The following is an 18,762-nucleotide window of genomic DNA, read 5'->3' as shown; positions in this document are numbered from 1 at the left end:
AAAATTTCCTTTGCTACAGTGTTTGTGCTTTTAAAACCTCACCTAATCCCACTCTGTGCCTTATCGCCTGGTTCTAGTTCTGTTCCCCGCAGCAAACCCAGGCTGTTTCCTTTACCCTGTACTGTCTCTATTGTGTCCCTGAAAGGCCTCCGACGCCTTTGCTCACAGGTGTCCGGGCCATCTGTGCCGTGTGCTGCACTCGGGCCTTGCAGCAGCGAGTCAGGACAGTGTGAGGGTGGAGGACAGAACCTCAGTCCCGGCCTTCTCGGCTTTTGTGGGTTTCAGCCAGACCCAGGGTGTTATTTTAGTGCAACTTCAGTGTTTAATTTGAGGCTGTGTGTGGACCAGAAGGAGGGACCAAAACATGATTTTTTCCCCCTGGTCAAATGATTAAATTTGAAGTTCTATAAAATGCACAGCTGGGTTCAAAGCTCCGTCCAATTGGGAAGAGAGAAATGCCCTGAAAATCCCTCCCTTGCCGGGGACCATCCTTCCCCATCTGCGGCGGGCATCACCTCGTTACTGACCCAGCAGGAGCCCCGAGCCCTGGAGCTGACTTTCCCTTCTTCAAAGCGTACATCGTGCCTTTGCTGGAAGAACATTCTACAGGTTTGTTTAATTTCTTACAGTCTTGAAAGCGCCACGAGCAGCAGCTGCTGAGCCATGGCCGAAGGGGAGATCACAACCTTCACGGCCCTGACGGAGAAGTTTAATCTGCCTCCAGGAAACTACAAGAAGCCCAAGCTGCTCTACTGTAGCAACGGGGGCCACTTCCTGAGGATCCTTCCAGACGGCACAGTGGATGGGACAAGAGACAGGAGCGACCAGCACAGTAAGCAGCCCTCCCTCGGGTCCCCCCTCGCCTCCCCGGTGTCTCCCTTGGTCTGGGATGAGAGGAAGGAGGACACCTAAGAACTGGAACCCACTTCTCCAAGGCCCTACTCAGGCATGACTCATTCAGAGGTGGGGGTGACACTCGTGTATGTGCCAAGGTCTGGGTGTGTGAACTAGGGAGTCGTGGGGGCCACCACTTCCCTAAGGTGCCCCGTTTCAAGTTTTTCAAAGGACTCTCTGCTGACCGGCTACAACTGGCTGCCAGGGTTCCATCGCTGCCTGTGTTCCCATGTTCCCGCAGCGGTGGAAGATCTGGCCCCCACGGCGGGCAGGCGCCTGCCTGCCCCACGTTGGGAAGAGGCGGGTGGGCGTGACGGCGAGCCCGCCCAGAGACGTGGGCTCGATTTCAGGTTAACTAACTCTCCAGGTGATGTGTCCCCTGGGCTTGATTTGTGCAATCCTAGTTCATAATCGTGGTCTTGCACATCGTAAATCACGCCGCTCTCCCCGTGCGTATCGTGCAGATGTGGTTGTGCTAACCGGGAGGGGTAAAGTCATTCTCCAGACCTCGTAGAAACCGGAGAGCAGGAGCGACTCGAGACAAATGCTCAATGTCTCTCCCAGGCCTCCCTGGCAGCCCGGCTCTCGGGTGTTGGTGATAAATGAAGGGATGGCTTTGGAGGAAAGAACCTTCTTGACTATCTAAGTATAAACATCTCTTCCTTCTGCTTCAGGACTTCAGGTGTTGGTGTGTATGTTTGATATCAGATGTCTGGGTCCTACGGTGATGTTACTGGAGATTCCCTGAGTCCCACTGAGGCGCTAGATGTTATAGAGAAGCCAAAAGGCAGATCCGGTCCCTGCTTAGAGGGTCAGCAATCTCGAGAGCCAACTGTGCCGCAAATCAAGGGAAGGAAAGTGTAGGTGAGATCGGGAGACAAGGATAGGACAGGCAGGAAGTAAGGTTCCGCAGGACTGGCTTTAAGATGGAATGCAAAACATTGGCTTTGACGTTGTGGTTTATATATCAGGTGGCCTCAATTATTCATGGAATACGCACCGGAGGCTGCAGGCTCTAAGGCACAAATGACCACTTCAGTGGTGCTCACTCTCTACCCTCGGGTGCAAGGTCATGGGGGTGGATGCTGGCATTTCCAGACCAGGTGACATTGTCCCTTCCTTCCTACTCACCACCCAGACCCTTGAGGTGACGAGCAGGAAGACTGAGGCTGGGGCTTGCGGCTGCAGGATTACGGTGTGAGGTTTGTTTTGATGGCTTGTCTGCAAATGAGCCTGCTGAATGCCTTACACTCAGTAAAACACGAGTACTAGAATAAGGCAAAAAAGACTCTATTTGTTAGAAAAACATACATGAGCAATGTTTACTGTAAATAAATAGACTTAGATTGTAGCGCATGGTGTCAGGCATGATATACAATTTGTGTGATCTGCCCTACACAACACAAGAGAACAAGCTTTAAGTTCTCTGGGTTTTAAATGTTTCTAATACGTCTTAACCAATTTTGTGAATCAATGGGGAATGCTCTCTGGTACTCAGAACCCCAGAGGAAAGACAACCTTGTGATGTGTTCCTTGGGGTGAAGCTGGCTCTTCCAGGAAATCTTGAATTCTAGAGTATCAAGAGGCTGCAATACTAGCATTTCTGCACCAATGGCATATGACTTCATTACTGTCATTCCATCATTAACAATGTAGACTTCGCTCTTGGTATGTAACACTGGGACTGCCCTAAGATGTCACGAAACCTTGGAATGCAGCACAATGTGGCTGTAGGAGTGTATGTGAGGATGTCTGCACCCAGGTAATGCCAGGTTACTTGCCAAGTGAACTTGGGCAAGTTACTTAACCTTCCCACCCTCAGTTTTCTCACTTATAAAATAAGAAACCTCACAGTTTTCTTGGGAGGATTAAATGAGATAATATAGTGAGGGTTCTTGGCACAGTGCCTGGCCCAGAGCAACAGCACAGCACATTCTGGTTAATACTGCTACTGTCGCCAAGCTGTCCACATATTCAACCCAGCATAAGGAAGCACCTTCTAGTCTCTGCTCTACAATGTCACCTCCCAGCAGGACCAAGTGTCTAGATTCAGGCTTGGATTCAGCCGTCCTTGCCAGCACTGAGTTGTTGCGTTGGCCTATTATTTGCCTATTCTGGAACTAAGAACAAGAACCAAGGACAGAAATCAGAGTAACTGAGGTGGGCGGGCAGAGGGCCATCCCTGTACCTGCCAATGCCAGGGCCCCCGGATAACCCTCAGACCCTCCGCAGAGGCAGGGGCCTAGATTTAGAGTCAGAGGGTTTGAGTCCCCATCCCTGCCCTGCCACTTTCTAACTAGAGTAGCACTGGGCAACTAACATTCTCTCCATTGTGCATAACACACTCTGCAAAAGAAGCTTCCGGCCCCCTGGCCCTGTGACTCTTCCAATCATCCTCTCTTGTCTAGAAATGTAAATGTCTCCAGTGTTCTCAGCTGTCCAGTTTTGGGTAAAATCTTCTAACGCCACTGAGACTCAGTTTCCTCACCTGTGGACTGGGACTAGTAACACTGCACTGTGTGCTGCACAAGGCTGAACACTATTTACTAAGATCCTACAGCCGAGTGAGTTCAGGCAGTGGCTGCCCTCTCTGAATGCGGTTCTGTCGCCCTCTTCTGCTCAGTGGTGGTACTACCAGGGCCCTTCTGAATTTCCAGGGTTCTTCAGAAACAAACTCAGACTTGGCCAAGCATGGAGGAGGCTCCCCGGATAATGTGCTCAGCACAGCTGGGCAAGGGGATGGTTTTATTTCTTGATCATTCCTTTGAGCATGACTAGAGACTGTGGATACAGGTAGAGTCACACTTTAAGACCTCCTTTAGGAAGAGCATTTCTAAAAGCCAAATATTTAAATAAATCACACAAGCTAGAACTGTGTGATTGCCTTTGAGCTCTACAAGGCCAAATTAACTCCTTTTCACAGCTTTTCTTTTTCCCCAAATTTGCTGTGGGCAAATTTTCAAAATTTGTCTTCTTCCTTCCTCTGGGAGAATAAGTTTCCAAGTACCTAACCTTTCTTATAGTGATATAAACCTGCAATGAGTGCTGGCCTGCAGGCCATTCTAATACAAACCTGAGTAAAATGTCACCACTGGTAGGGATTTCTGGGATCCAGAGAAGATGGTTTTGGTTTGTGCCCTTCCCATGCCTCACATCAGAGCTCTGGGCAACCATCAGCACAGGCTGGGAACATTTGGAACACTGCCACACAATGCCAGGCAGAATCAGCCTGGGAAGGCTGCAGATTCTGGGGACAATGGGCACAGTTTGTGAGAAGGCTCATGTTGATTCCCGGAACTTCAGCTCTGGGAGATGGGTCAATGCTGTCACCACAGAGGGAGGGTCCTGGAGGGTTTTGGACACAGAGCATTTGTCTCACACGTCATGCAGCTCTCTTTGGCGTTACAATTCAACATTCATGTGTGTGATTATTCAATGGTTTTCTCTCCCAGTGGACTCCCTGAGGACAAGGACTTTTCCGCTTATTGCTCAATACTGCAACTTTTGTGTCTAACACATTGCCTGCCCCTTGGTATCATACCCAGTAAACATTAATTTGGTGGGTGACTGAACTGTATTGGTGGCAGATAAATTCAAATTCAACAATACATTCAGTAAATATATATGGAGCCCTGATATGTGCCAGGCACTGTGCTAGACTCTTTCATTCCCACCTAACTATAAACCTGTCGTTTACTAATTGTCATCACTCTGGGAACACAGGCACGGCCAGCTCCTCCCTGGGAACGCCTGGCGCCAACCACATCTTCCGCTTCCCAGACTAAGGTTCTGTCCACATCTCACCACTGCCCCCGACACCACACCGTGGCAGTGGTTTTGCCACAAATGGATTAAAGAAACATGGTGGATTCATCCAGTCTGTTGTGTAGGTCAGGTGGGGGTGAGGCTCAGGTCCCAACACTGCCGTTTACTAGTTCTCGGTCACCGTGGGATAGTTACTTCTCCCCTGTGTGCCTCAGTTTCCTCATTTTAAAAATAAGAATGACAATAGTACCTACCTCATAAGAAAGTAGGAATTTTCAAGGTGATGTTTATAAAAGTGTTTAGCACAAACCAGGCATACAGTAAGTGCTCAAAAAATGGCATTTGTCATCATCATCGTCCCTAGGCTTACTTAGCCTTCCTCATCTAACCAGCCGATATTCCAAGCCTGTTAAATGTAATGAACACTACAGTGGCTCACAGAGCTCTTCATCTCAGCTTCTCTGGGACTATCAGGGTTGGAGCCCCCGAGACCTGGCAGGAAGGCACCATGTGCCCAGGCCCTGGCCCAGCAAGCGCTGCCCTCACTTCTCTGGCAGAGCGAGTTGGCTGGGGCAAAGGCAAGAAGGAGCTCCAGGTCTGATTCTGCTCTTTCCGGGAGGTTTCCTCTCTGGAGAAGGGGGGTCATGACGTATTCCTCCATGGAATTAAGAACTGGCACAGAACTGGGGAATAATAATACGCGCGTGAGTACCCCAAACCTGCAGCCTCCTCCTGCAGCCCGCAGCCGCTCCCCTACTCAAGCACGCAAGAGGCTATGTGGGAGCAGGATTCCCGGCGCCGCTCGCCACGCAAATGGAAATGTTCTTGAGCAAAGTGTGTGCCAATCAAATATTTATAAATCAAGCCACATCCTAAAGGCACTCGCAGAGCTCACTAGTCAAGAGAATCCTACTTTGCAGTCCTTTATAAAGGGCAGACTGCTCTTCAGTGACATCCCTCTGGCCCTGCTGTTTTGGGGGAGTCCAGATTTCTGTTCTCTGGTTGATATGATCTGCACCAGCAGCTCGGACCCAAAGTCAAAACAGCGTTCCAGTGGTCACGACAGGCAGAGCCGGGCTTTGCCGCCAGAAGTCAGGGAGAGGGGAAGGTCTCCAGGCTGGGATGTGCTCCTGACAGGTGCCCCCACCTAGGTCATATGTGACGGAAGGGACTCCCTGCCCCTCCTCCCCACCACCCCTTATCTGATTATACAGAGGAATTTTTCTAGATAAACTGAAAATATATATATATTTATATAAAATACATATATATACACATACATATGTATCACTAACATATATATATCATTCAGTCTCTGTACTATACCAAAATTTTCTAGGCACCCTTTTCAGATCCTAAAGGAGCAGACACCTTCACAAGTTTTAAGAAAGGTCTTTCTGTGTGTGTGTGTGTGTGTGTGTGTGTGTACATATATATATTCCAAACCACTGGCATTTTTTTCCCAAAATTGATTTTTCCCCCTTCTCTTTCTCTAGTGTTTTACAGAGGCCAGCTTGTGGCTACGTTTTAATTATAAACACCACTGACATAAAACAACCTCACCAAGTTCTGAATGAGGCTGACCTCACTTTGAGTAAACACAGCAAAGGACGGGAAGTCTCCAACCCAGAATATACCAGGCACGTAATCTCTCCTGGCCTCTCTTTGGAGAGCAGAGGTGGAAAGCAGGCTGAGAGACCGTGGACAGACATGCTGGAGAAGCAGAACTGCCTTTCCAGGCATTTTCCTGCTGAACGCACCAGCTGCAATCTTATCTTGAGAAATTCCACTGGCAGGGCGAGACGGCTTGGTGCTCCAAAACGGGGTGCAGCAGCCCAAAGCTCACTGCACTGGCACTGGCAGCCCCGAAACCCGTTTCCCTCTAACTATGGCTAAGACCTAATGGGAGGCTCTGGGAGCCGACAAGAAAGCCAGGAATGCAGATTTGCAATTCCTCAGAAGGTGTGGATACCTCCTCCGGGGCTGGTGTATCTGCTCAAAAGCCCTGGCTTCCCGTTAGGTTCCCGGTTCCCTAAGTATGCAGACAGCCATGACAGAGTTTAAATAATAAGCATGAGACTAGGTAGGAGCACGCTCCACAAACGTGGCTTTTTTATATTAATATTTCAGGTTGACATTTATTTTTGATAAACAAGCCATTCCCAAACCAACATTTCCTAACGTATTCCTAATAAAGGAGCAGGACTCTAGATTCTATCAGGGATATTTATGGTCACAAATCCTCCAAGCAAATACTTCCAACCCTTTTCCAGTACATTCTTACAGTGCTTCACCAGTTTGAATTTCTCCAAGAAATTTGCGTCTATCACTAGAGTACCTTTTACAAAGCTGCTTTCCATTTCGCCAGCTAAATGAATTCCTGCTGTCCCCACTGCATGACTGGAGGAAAAGAAGGACCCTACAGACTATGGACTTATCTCACTTTTTCAGAAACGTACTTGCCCCTTCAGCCTTGGGATGCTTTAGAGCCACTGACCTTCCTGTTCCTCGACAGCAAGTCCTGAAGTCCCTGTATGAGATAAAGAGGAGGTGACCCTCCTTTGCCTGGGTGCTAACCTGGGGAAAGTGTTCAAAGTGGAATGAAAGCGGAAGTTGCAGCTCTAGCGGCCCCTCCCCCGTCCTGTCTGTCCAGTTCTCCTGGGTCCTCGTCTGCCCCCACGAAGACCCACCTTTTGTGGGTACCCATGCTCAGGTCTAGATGCAACGTGGGGTGAAGCCACATCTCAGGGGTCACCAGGAAAAAAAAGCAAGTCCTGGCCAGTTCTGAATGTTTGCCCGTTGACTAAGAATGGAGTTTTAAAATACCCACTACCGCCCCTGAAAGGTAGGAAGGAGAATTGGGGGAGAACATAGTAAATCTTTGATAAAAGTTTTGTAAAAAGCACAATGTGCATAGCTCATGAACATATACGTAGTAGAATATAAAACTGTGCGCTAGATACAGATGAAACACCAGCGGACAGCAGCAACTCCATCGCGGGTCGGCCAGGATTGCCAGCCGGCTGTTCTTGCCCCAGAATTGTTTTTAAAGAAATAAAGTGTTAGGATAAAGGAAACGTTTGCTCCATCCCTCTCCCCAGAGCACCTACTTGTGTGAATTTGGTCTGTATTTAGTGCACAGTTTTATATTTTTATATTACATATATATTCATGAGCTATGCACATGGTTGTGTGTGTTTTTTTTCCCCTAAAACTTCCATCAAGAATTTACTATATTCTCCCACAATTTGTATTTTCACATTTATATGGGGGAGGGAGGGTTTTTGTTGTAGTTTTTGTATTTTTGTTTGCTTTTAGCTCAAAATCAAGTGGAGCTTTTGTTATCATGTTTTCTCGTTCATGGGTTCATTTGTCCGTATCCCTAATCACAGGGAAGCCCCGAACGCAGGGACCAGGTGTGTCACTGAGCACAGGTCCCAGACCTGGCAGATGAATGTATGTCCACTGACCAGCTCCCTCCCCCGACCCCTCCCCGCTGCCACAAGAGGAAGGCTCTGCTGCTGTGTGGCCAGCCCCCTCTCTCTGAGCCCCCCTTTCCCACGCTCCCTCCTTCCTTGCCCGTCCGCAGCAGCAGCAGCTGCGAGTGGATGTAGGTCTGGAACACGGGGATGAAGTCACACTGGGGAGTCGGACACCTAGTCAGCTACGCCGGCAGCCCGGGCTGGGTGTTGCTCCTTCCTGCCAGCCCTGCTCGCAGAGGATATATGTTTAGGAAACTTCGCCAGAAAGAAATCCAGTGAAAATGAGCTATGAAACTTGGACATCCTGGAGCAATAATATTTACAGAGGAAACTCTTGAGACGAACTCTCACCAGCGAGGCAGCCCTGGTGCTGGGGCTCGTGTTTGAGGGCTGAAGTCAGCGCTAGGCAGGCCTCCGGCTCTCAGCTCCCTCGGCGGGGCCCACGCGTGGCCCTGCTGGGACTCTGCAGATGGCAAAATCCACTCTACCGACCCCCATGGCAAGACGAATGAGCACTAGCTAAGGCAGCAGAACAGAAACAATCAGGAAATGAAAGGCTTTTTTTAAAAAAAAGCTTTTGATTACCTAAAAGACCTGCCCTTTGGGATTTCTGTAGCACCTATGATGTATTTGACTAAATGCCTATCTATACGGGTGGTCGGTGGAGAAAGTCCCAGGCAACGAACCTCACCCCATTCCATGGCTCCACATGGGATCCTGGACGACCCCTGCCATATTGTATGTGTCTGATCCGAACACAAGGGGGTCCCAGCAGGGGAGGATGGCTGGACGGGGACCAATCCATCTCATAATTGGAGCCCAGAGGTTATGTGGAAAAGAGGAAAAAGCAGGATACTTGGAATACTCAAGCCTGGGTTCTGGCCATGGTTTGCCCCGTCTTACAGGTACAACCTTGCGTGAAACACACTCTCACTGAGCTTCAGCGCCACACCTATAGGACGGAGCAGGTGCCACCTGCCTCCAAGGAGCAGATAAGGTCAGCAAAGCAGAGGAAATGATCATAAGAGCACTGGCCACCTCCCATGCCTTAGACCTTACAACCACTATCGCTATAGACAAGGAAACAAGTAAACAATTTTCCCAGTGATCACACAGCTAATACATAGCCCAGCGGAGTTTGAATTCATGCCGCCTTACTCCGGAGCCCACACTGTTTCATTTCACACGACTTACACCAACATGGAAACTAGCATGACACCTAGCACATGGTAGGTGATCAGTAAAAGTGTATCCCCTTCCTTTAGTCTCTCTTAAACATACACGATCATGCGGAGACATTGATAGAAAAATGTATGTGAAAGTTGTGTGAAAACCAGAAAGCCCAATGAAAATACAGCACATTTTTTAAAAACGTTATTGGGATATAAGTAACATACCATACAATGCACCCATTTAAAGTGCTCAATTCAGTGGGTTTTCTGACAACTTTTCTTAACAATTGTGCACCACCTCCGCAGTCAACGTTAGAACATTTTCAAACAGAAATCCTATGCCTTTCAGCCATAATTTCCGCATCTCCACCCTGCCCAGGCCCTGGTGACCACTAACCTACTTGCTGTCTTTATGGAGTTGCCTATTCTAGACATTTCATTCAAATGGAACCACAAAATCAGTGGTCCTTTGTGCTGCTTTCTTTCCACTTAGCGCTATGTTTTCAGGATGGATCCGTGCTGTGGCACACATCAGAACTTTGCTCCTTTTTATTGCCAAATAATACTCTATTGTCTGTAGCCTTGTTATTAAAGGTGTCTACATGCTTCATGGACTGGTAGACCTGGAAAGAGCTTTATAGAGACTGAACGCAAACATCCCCCGTTGTATTGATAAGGAGACTGTGGCCCAGAGAGGCTCAGCAGCCCGGCCAGGGTCAGCCAGCTGCTTGTGGCAGAGCCCAGCCTTGAGCCCTACACCTCTCCACGCGGCCCTGTCTGGCGGCACTCGCAGAGCGGTATTGGAAACGCAATTCCGAGCGTGCAGCTTATTGATTACGGGCCAGCAGAATCACCTCTGCCAACATCACTCTAATATCATTTGTTCAGCAAACACATATCGACTGTCCCCGGTGTACAGGGCACTGTGTGAGGTGCTGGGACCCAAGGGGCACAGACAAGATCCCTGCCTTTCCGCTCAGAGTGCACATTCTCTTTGGGAGGCAGGAATAAATGAGTAAACCCCTAAATAATAACATAATTGTATGTTGGGTTAAGTGCCACGAAAGAAACAAATAAGGGTCAGAGGAAGAGAATGATGTGGGGACTGGGTGGCACTGGCAGGGGTAGTGGGGTGAGGGTGAAAGGACCCATGACAGCATGTCTCAGGGCTTTGGGGGGCACCTCTCTGAGGGGGGTCTTGAGGCTGAGGCCGGGGGAGGAGGAGAACCAACCTTGCGAATACCTGGGGGAAGAAGGTGCCAGACCGAGGGCACAGCACGTGCAAGGATCCTGGGGTGGACAGCGCACGGCACGCTGAGGGAGTTTAACAGGGAACAGAGCCACGAAGTGAGCAAGCCGTGCGACTGAAGGCTAGAAAGGGCAGGGCCCAGATCACCACGGAGGCCCATTAGCCGGCTCGCTCAAGACCGCACTCTCGGAGCTAACCAGAAACAGCAGGCCCTGTGGGAAAGCGGATCAGTGGCTTCCGGTTTCCTTCCTGGGAATGAAACTCCATTCACCACAGGAAGCTAGAGAAGCCCTGAGTCTAGCAAACCCTTCTGGGGACAAGAGAACCGCATCTTCAGTAAGGGTGATGTAACGATGTATCACCCCCAGGATGAATCAGGAGAGAAGGAAGGCAAGGAGAGATTAAGCAAATACAGGCCTATTAATAGGGAAGGTTAAATGATTGTGGTATAGCCACACAATGGAACACAACTCAACTGGCTAAAAGAACGAGGTTAACTCTTTCAGTACTAATGTAGAAAGATCTCCAATTAGTTGTTAAGCAAAAAAAAGCAAGGTGTAGAGCTGTGTGTATACTATGTTACCATGTATGCAAAACGTAGGAGAGATAATATGTATTTGGCACTATATGCATACAGTCTCTCCAGAAGGATACACGCACAGTATCCAGGAGGCCTTTCCTTGTTTGTTTCTGTATCCCGCCCCCCAGCGCCAGCACGTGTAGGTACACTCTGGCGCAAGGGCAAGGATCTTACCTGGCCTCTTCATGGCGGGGGACAGGAAAGGTGGGAAGGGAAGACTTTTCACTGTCTTCTCTGATACTGTTTCCAAGTTTCAAGCATGTAAATATATTTCCGATCTGAAGAAATTAAATGAAAAATGAAAACAAAGAAAAGGCAATGAGGGCTTTAGATCTGCCAACCAAAGCCCAGCGTTCCGGCCTCTCCTGCCCCTTGGCCTCTGACAAGGTGACCCTTAGCGACGTCCCCTCATCCTCTTGGAGAGCTATTGGGTTCTAGATTTCATTCCTAATCATAATGATGGTTGTAACAGCCTGGTGATCAAAGGAATTGTCCAGAAGAGTCCAGAATTAATTCCAATTGCCAAATGTAAACCATCAAAGCACCTTCCTCCAGAGGCACCCTGGGGTGGATGAACAAATTAATAACTATCAAATAGATACTGGACTCCGGTTATGTACCCAGCACTGGGCAAAGCATCGTGGGGGTGTCGATGAGTGTAAACGGGGAGCTGGTGACTCAGGGTGACTCACAGTGCCTGCCCTCCATCTCCAGGTTTCTCAGCCTGGGCACTAGGGACTCTTTGGGCTGAATAGTTCTTTGCTGTGGGAGCTGTTCTGTGCACTGTGAGACCTTTTGCTGTGTCCCTGGCCTCTACCATCTAGATGCCAGTAGCACACCACCCCCAGTTATGACAACGAAAACTGTCTCCAGGCATTGTCAAATGTCCCCTTTGGAACCAAACCACCTCCAACTGAGAACCACTGTTCTCTTCACGGCATTTCCAGGTAACTGCTTCATCCTCCCAGGCAGAAGCTGGGGACGTCCCCCCTGCCTGCACCCCAGTTGGGTTGCCACTGAGGTTGGCGGGTTGACTGAACCTTCATTACATGTTTTCCTCCAGGTGGCAGAGAGAGAGAGAGAGAGGGAGAGAGAGAGAGGGAGGGAGGCAGGGAAAGGTACAAGGCATCGTGACGGTGCCCACCGAGGCGTCGTGTCCAACAGGGTGGACAGGTCGGCCATCGTCTCTCCTCCCTCTTGCAAGAACATAATTCCCAACGGACAGCTTTCTTTGGAGGGCAAAGAAAAAGGAACTGTATTTCTATGTTTTGATTAATTTGAGGCTCATCGTTGAGGGCTGTGTGAAATGAATGAACAGAATTTTCCATGGCCAACTGTCCTGGCTGCCGGGCCCTATCGGCAGAAGCGTAGTGTTTATTTACTTTTGCTCGTGTTATTTTTATTCCAGTTCAGCTGCAGCTCAGTGCGGAAAGCGTGGGGGAGGTGTATATAAAGAGTACCCAGACTGGCCAGTACTTGGCCATGGACACCGACGGGCTTTTATACGGCTCAGTAAGTATGAGGCTGACATGCTTCCAGACGCGGCCAAGGTTTGAGGCTTCCAGAAATCTTGTTACATGGAGTGATGCACACTATAAAGCAACAATTAGTCTCTGTTTGTTATTTTTTCCAGGAGGATTCCTACCCTCACCCTGCCTTATTTTCAGCACAAACATAAAAGAGTTTCTTGTGGTATTCTCTCAAAATACTCACATGTATTATCTTATAAACACACAGGAAACATTGATTGATGTTTTCGTGACTCCTCAGTCACTCGTTTTAGAAGACCTAATCCCACTGCATTCATTCATTCATTTATTCCAAAAGTGTTTCTTGAGCGCCTACTATGTGCTATAGGTGTGTCTCTTAAGGCTTTTTACAGAAATTGCAGAGCCTGGACTGTAATAGTTTATATGTCATGCATAAAACTTTGAAAATAGCCCCTTTTATGCTGGAAGGATCACCTAAAAGGATGAAAAGTTTAATAACTTAATTCAACATTTATCAAATGCTTCCTGTGTCTAATTACCACGTTAGGGACTGAAAGGGATGTGAGGCTGAATGAGCCACGTTGAGAGATATAGTCAAATTATTTATTCAGCAGCTAAAATCCTCCACATGGCCTGCTCATAGTTAATGCCTTCTACAGGTTTGACCCAGTATATGTTGGTCTTTGTGAGACAAGAATACAAATAGAGGTGATCTGCTTTTGCTCCTATTGTACCTCTGCTAAAAGTTTTAACTGGAGAATGAAGAATTTAACTGAAACTAATAACTTCAGGTTTTGAAATTATTTCTAGATCTCAACGATCCCTTTTCTGTATCCTAACATCTGACAATTAAGGCGTGGCTGTAATTCATACCCAACCCAGACCGCTTTCTTCCCTTTTATGAAGTCGTCTACAGAAAGGCAGCCGATAGGAGGATTTTAGTCCAGGGCTTCCTTTTACTTATATCAAATTGCTAAGTGACGGTGGGCACGGGAATTCCTCCCTGGAAGTTGCCATCTCAGCCACGTTTCCAGATGTGAACACAGTTTGTTTTTCTGCCCCCGCCCGCTAGGGGTCAGAAGATGAACTCTTCAGAGTGATAGGTATTAATAGCATCTAAAATACGGATCAGCTGGGACAGTGTTAAGGGCTTTGGAGCACAAGCAGTGACTACTACATAGGAAATAGATTTTTTTTTTAAGGTAGTTTTTCCAGTTGGTACTAAAATCAACCAACCAACCAATCACTCAATCTCAGACTCCTAGTGGACGCTCCTGCCTCTACCACTTTGGCAAGTTACTTCCCCACTCTGAGCCTCGTCTAAAGCGGGGCTAGTGACAGAGTAATGACATCACACAGGGCTTAGGAGGGCTCAGTGAGACAGCGCCCAGGACACACCCACAGGGTAGCAGGCGCGTCAGAGGTGGCTTAGAGCCATCAGTGGTGGCTCTAAGACAAATGATCTGCTTATGAGTCCCTTACCCTGAGCCATCAATGGTGGCTCTAAGACAAATGATCTGCTTATGAGCCTTACCCTGACTGTGCCTTATGTTATATGTTACAGTTTTATGGCTTTTCCCCCTTTAAATCAATTTTGATGTTTATTATAACCTGCTTTTACTTCTACAAAAATATTGAGAGGGAACTCCCTGAATCTAATTTCCTCCAGGCTCCAGGCACTCCCTTCTCCTACCATAGCCCTGGCTGTCACTGTAGTTCACCTGTAATATGACCATAGTACATGAGCCCTAAGATTTTTTAAAGTTTCCCCCTTGAATAAAGAGAAGTTCTAAAATATCTCAAAGTTCTACTTCATGCTCCTAATAAAATTTAGGTACTAATCCATCCTGATTCAGATTTGTGTATGTGGGGAAAGAATATGTTTGTTTTAAAAAAAATAAGTTTGAAAGGCTATATAGCAAAATGTTAATATATTTATCTCTGGGGATAGTAAATGGGTGATTTCATAACATGTGAATGCCTTCCTGCGTTTTCCAGATTTTTTACAGTGAGTATATGTCACCTATGTCATTGGAAAAACACCACGCTAAATATAAAAAACGAAACAATTAAAATACTAGGCATGAATCAATAGTTAATCCGTATGCCCTCAGCATTGTACCAAGTGCATAACAAGGGCTGACAAATCCTAGCAGAGACGGAGCACCTCTGACTTGGCCTGCTGACTCAGCCTGTGACTCAGCTATTTTGTGTGTCAACGGCTCCAGGCTCCAGCGTAATAGAGAGACATCAGGTGGGGGACGTGGCCATCCTCATCTCCGTCACAGAGCACTGGCCTGACGCCCACTGAGGGGCGTCACGGAGTGAGTCCTCTCTACAGGAGAGCGGGCAACCCACACACAGGTCCAAAGCCACCTACTTCCTCCCACCCCTGACGATGGGCATCAAACACTCGCGTCTGCACTCAGTTCCTCTGGAGGCAGCAGAGTCATCCAATTAAATATTATATTTATATCTCATCTTGTTCCAAAATGATCTACAGTGTCTCACCCCGTTGTCATTTCACTAGACTACACACGAATAAGAACCAGGATACTTCCTGTTACATCGGTTCTTACTAACAAAAGCTTAACTTTTCTGACTGCTTTATATTATCTCAAGAATCAAGTTAAATTCATTAGCTACCTGGTGAGCACCTACTATTGCAAGGCTCTGTGTCTGGAGGACGGACACAAGGCCGACAAGATTCCATCTCTTTCCTCAGTAGGGCTTATAATCAGATGAGACTAACAAGCCCACAGGTAGAGACCAATGAACAATATGATTGGAAACCACCAGAAAGGAGATCACCGACTACTGTGGGCGAAGGGAGAGTGCACAGATCACATGACTTGGGAAAGGAGAAAAGTCAGATGTGTCAGTTCCCTGAACGTACAGCCCGAGCGTTCTAATAGACCTGTTTTAAATCCAAATAAAATAAATGTGTTCAAACATCTTGACAAATAGAAAGTTCAAAACCTGACTTCCTCCCTCTAACAGATGAATTACAAGTAAACAGAATAATGGTTGGTAGATATTTTTCAAGGAATTTCACTGTTTAATATGTTGTGGTACCTTTCAGCCTAATAAACTTACAGCTGTCCTAGATTCCACTATATAGAGGTACCTTTATCTACTTAGCCAATCACCATTGCATGGACATATAGTTTGCTTCCAATTTGTCGCCCTTATATGCAATGCTTCAAAGACTACCTTCAAAAGTATGGTTTTACACTTGCTCAACTATCTCCTAAGGGTAAATTCCCAGAAGTGAAATTGCTGAGTCAAAGGTAATGCATATTTAAAATTTTGATACATATTGCCAAACTGCCCTCAGAAAGTTTCCACCAATTTATCTCACCAACAGTACATAAAAGTGGCTATTTCCCATATTTGACCATGACGAAGACTTGTATATGTTTTTGATCTTTGTACATAGTATAGCTAACATACGACAAATATTTTCTTAATTTGCATTTTGCTTGCTAGAGATATTTAATATGTTTTCATAGGTTTATTGCCCATTTTTTAAAACAGCAGATACAACATGCCATTTTGGTAATATCATAAATCTATATCCATAGAGCCTTATCTATTATGTATGTACATAAAGAGATGTAGGAAAGGATGTTCATCAACTGTTAACAGTTGCCTATATTTGAGTGGTGGGATTTGGGGTAGTTTAACTTTTTTAAAGTGGCGATTTTTTTAAAGCACATTTTTATAAGTAGCCAAAAATAAGTTATTTCCATTTTTTTTAAACTTATTTAAATTCCAGGATATGTTTTATGCTTAGGGCAAATTTTGCGCAGGCATTTTGTTCATAACAATAGTAAGGTAAAATATTTTTTTTTTTTTTTAAATTTTATTTTATTTTATTTTATTTTATTTTTTGGGACAGAGTCTCACTCTGTTGCCCGGGCTAGAGTGAGTGCCGTGGCGTCAGCCTAGCTCACAGCAACCTCAAACTCCTGGGCTTAAGCGATCCTACTGCCTCAGCCTCCCGAGTAGCTGGGACTACAGGCATGTGCCACCATGCCCGGCTAATTTTTTTTTTTTGTATATATATATATTTTAGTTGTCCATATAATTTCTTTCTATTTTTTTTAGTAGAGACGGGGTCTCACTCTTGCTCAGGCTGGTCTTGAACTCCTGACCTCGAGCGATCCACCCACCTCGGCCTCCCAGAGTGCTAGGATTACAGGCGTGAGCCACCGCGCCTGGCCAGAATATTGATATTGTTAGTGAAAAATCACTAGCATGAAAAGGAATTTTAGTTAAGTTTTCACTTACTCTTCAGTCCAAACTTTAAAAAAAAACCCACTACATCATAGTCTGGTTTTACCTATTTTGCATATATTTACATGGTCACGTGTATGTACCAGATCACTATAGAGACAAAAGATCCAGCCCTGCCCTCAAAGTGCTCATGGTCTAGCAGGATCTCCCCAGTGGGAGATTCTAGAGTCCTGCGGACTGCAAAAGGAGGGGAATTTACCATAACAGCAAATGCAGACTAAAGGGTGCAACAGAGTGAGACTCTGTCTCAAAAATAAAATAAAATAAAATAAAGGGTCATTATGTGCTGGACACCGTTCCAAGTCCTCATGACCACTGTCTGAGATAGGTTCCATCATTGACCCAATTTTCCTTAAGAAGAGACTGAGACACAGACAACTTTAGTAATTTGCTCAAGGTCACAGAGCTAGTAAATAGGGAAACCCCATTTAAACTCATTCACTAATAGTTCTACTCCCTTTTATCTTTTTAGCAAACACCAAATGAGGAATGTTTGTTCCTGGAGAGGCTGGAGGAAAACCATTACAACACCTACATATCCAAGAAGCATGCAGAGAAGAATTGGTTTGTTGGCCTCAAGAAGAATGGAAGTTGCAAACGCGGCCCCCGGACTCACTATGGCCAGAAAGCAATCTTGTTTCTCCCCCTGCCAGTCTCCTCTGATTAAAAAAATCCCTTCTGGGTGCTGATTCCTCCAGAGGAGCCTCAAGGGGTCCTCACCTGGTGGACCCAAAAATGTTCCCTTGACCATTGGCTGCGCTAACCCCCAGCCCACAGAGCCTGAACTTGTAAACAACGCGCTTCTAAATGCCCAGTCCTCTTTTTTGCACAGCCCTTTACCCCAGCACAGTTTGGAACAGAGGGACCAAATTGCTTCTAGGGGCCAATTGTCTGGGCAGTCTGGGTCTGGGTTTGGATGTCCAATTGCCTCTGGGCACCTGGTACAGGCTGAGCCCTCAGTGCAAAGGTGGGGCCAAAGGAAGTGTGTTAAGGGGACTGCCCAGTGGGTCATTAGTAACTGCACACCATTTCCTTCTACTGAGTAAACCCTGTCTGCAATTCCCCCAAACATCTGGCATGACTCCCTTTTGTCCTTTCCGTACCCAACAAATATTAACAAAGCAGACTACAGCTAGGTTAAAGGAAGGCAGCATCCCACTAGCAGAAACCGGGACAAAAAATTCCTTCCTCAAGAACAGAGGGGATTTAAAACAGAAAGGGGAGATTAAATTCTGGTGGACAACTAAGGAGGATGGGATCCCAATGCAGAATAAATGAAGGAGGAGAGGCTCAGCCACAGAAAAGCAGGATAAATCCGTAGCCTTGAGGGGAGTCATTACCATGCCTTGACCTTCCCAAGGTTAGTCAGCAGCAGGAAGCCCCTGGGTGACGTCAGGTGGAGAGCATGAGAAGAGGTTTCTTGATAAAGGCAAGGACATCGGATGTTGGGAAATTCGTCTGGGTCTGGGGACTGGGTATGGGAGTGATGAGGAGGAAAGGGAGGCACTGACTGAGGGGATGTTATCCTCTAAAGAGGATGCTTTTAGAAGCGAGATGGAAAGAGAAAGTGACGCCATGAGTTGAGCTTGGCCACCAGTAAGCAGAGGCTTTGGGTTCCTAGCATGGTGCTTCTGCAACTCTGATGTGCTCACCGATCGCCCAGGCATCGGGTTTGCATGCAGATTCTGAGTCAGTGGGTCTGGGGTGGACTTTCTACGTTTCCAACAGGCTGCCAGGTGCGGAAGATGCTGCTGCCTTTCCCAATCATACTTTAAGGAGCACAGTCCTGGTCCTAAAGCATGTGACTCAAGTGAAGGTGGCTCAAATCCCT

General features: G+C 46.9%; 1 protein-coding gene across 1 annotated transcript; it reads left to right on the top strand.

Moving 5' to 3' along the window:
- Window positions 1-648: 648 nt before the first annotated feature.
- On the top strand, window positions 649-17,598 carry FGF1 (fibroblast growth factor 1). The gene is made up of 3 exons (XM_069484151.1): window positions 649-832; window positions 12,551-12,654; window positions 17,404-17,598. Exons 1-3 carry the CDS (start codon window positions 664-666, stop codon window positions 17,596-17,598), a joined length of 468 nt encoding a protein of 155 aa, XP_069340252.1. The 5' UTR covers window positions 649-663.
- Window positions 17,599-18,762: the final 1,164 nt, after the last annotated feature.

The sequence above is a fragment of the Eulemur rufifrons genome, chromosome 10, assembly GCF_041146395.1.
Source record: "Eulemur rufifrons isolate Redbay chromosome 10, OSU_ERuf_1, whole genome shotgun sequence".
NCBI classification, from domain to species: Eukaryota; Metazoa; Chordata; class Mammalia; order Primates; family Lemuridae; genus Eulemur; species Eulemur rufifrons.
The sequence above is the reverse complement of the archived record's forward strand: the minus strand, read 5'-3'. Positions and strand labels throughout refer to the sequence as shown.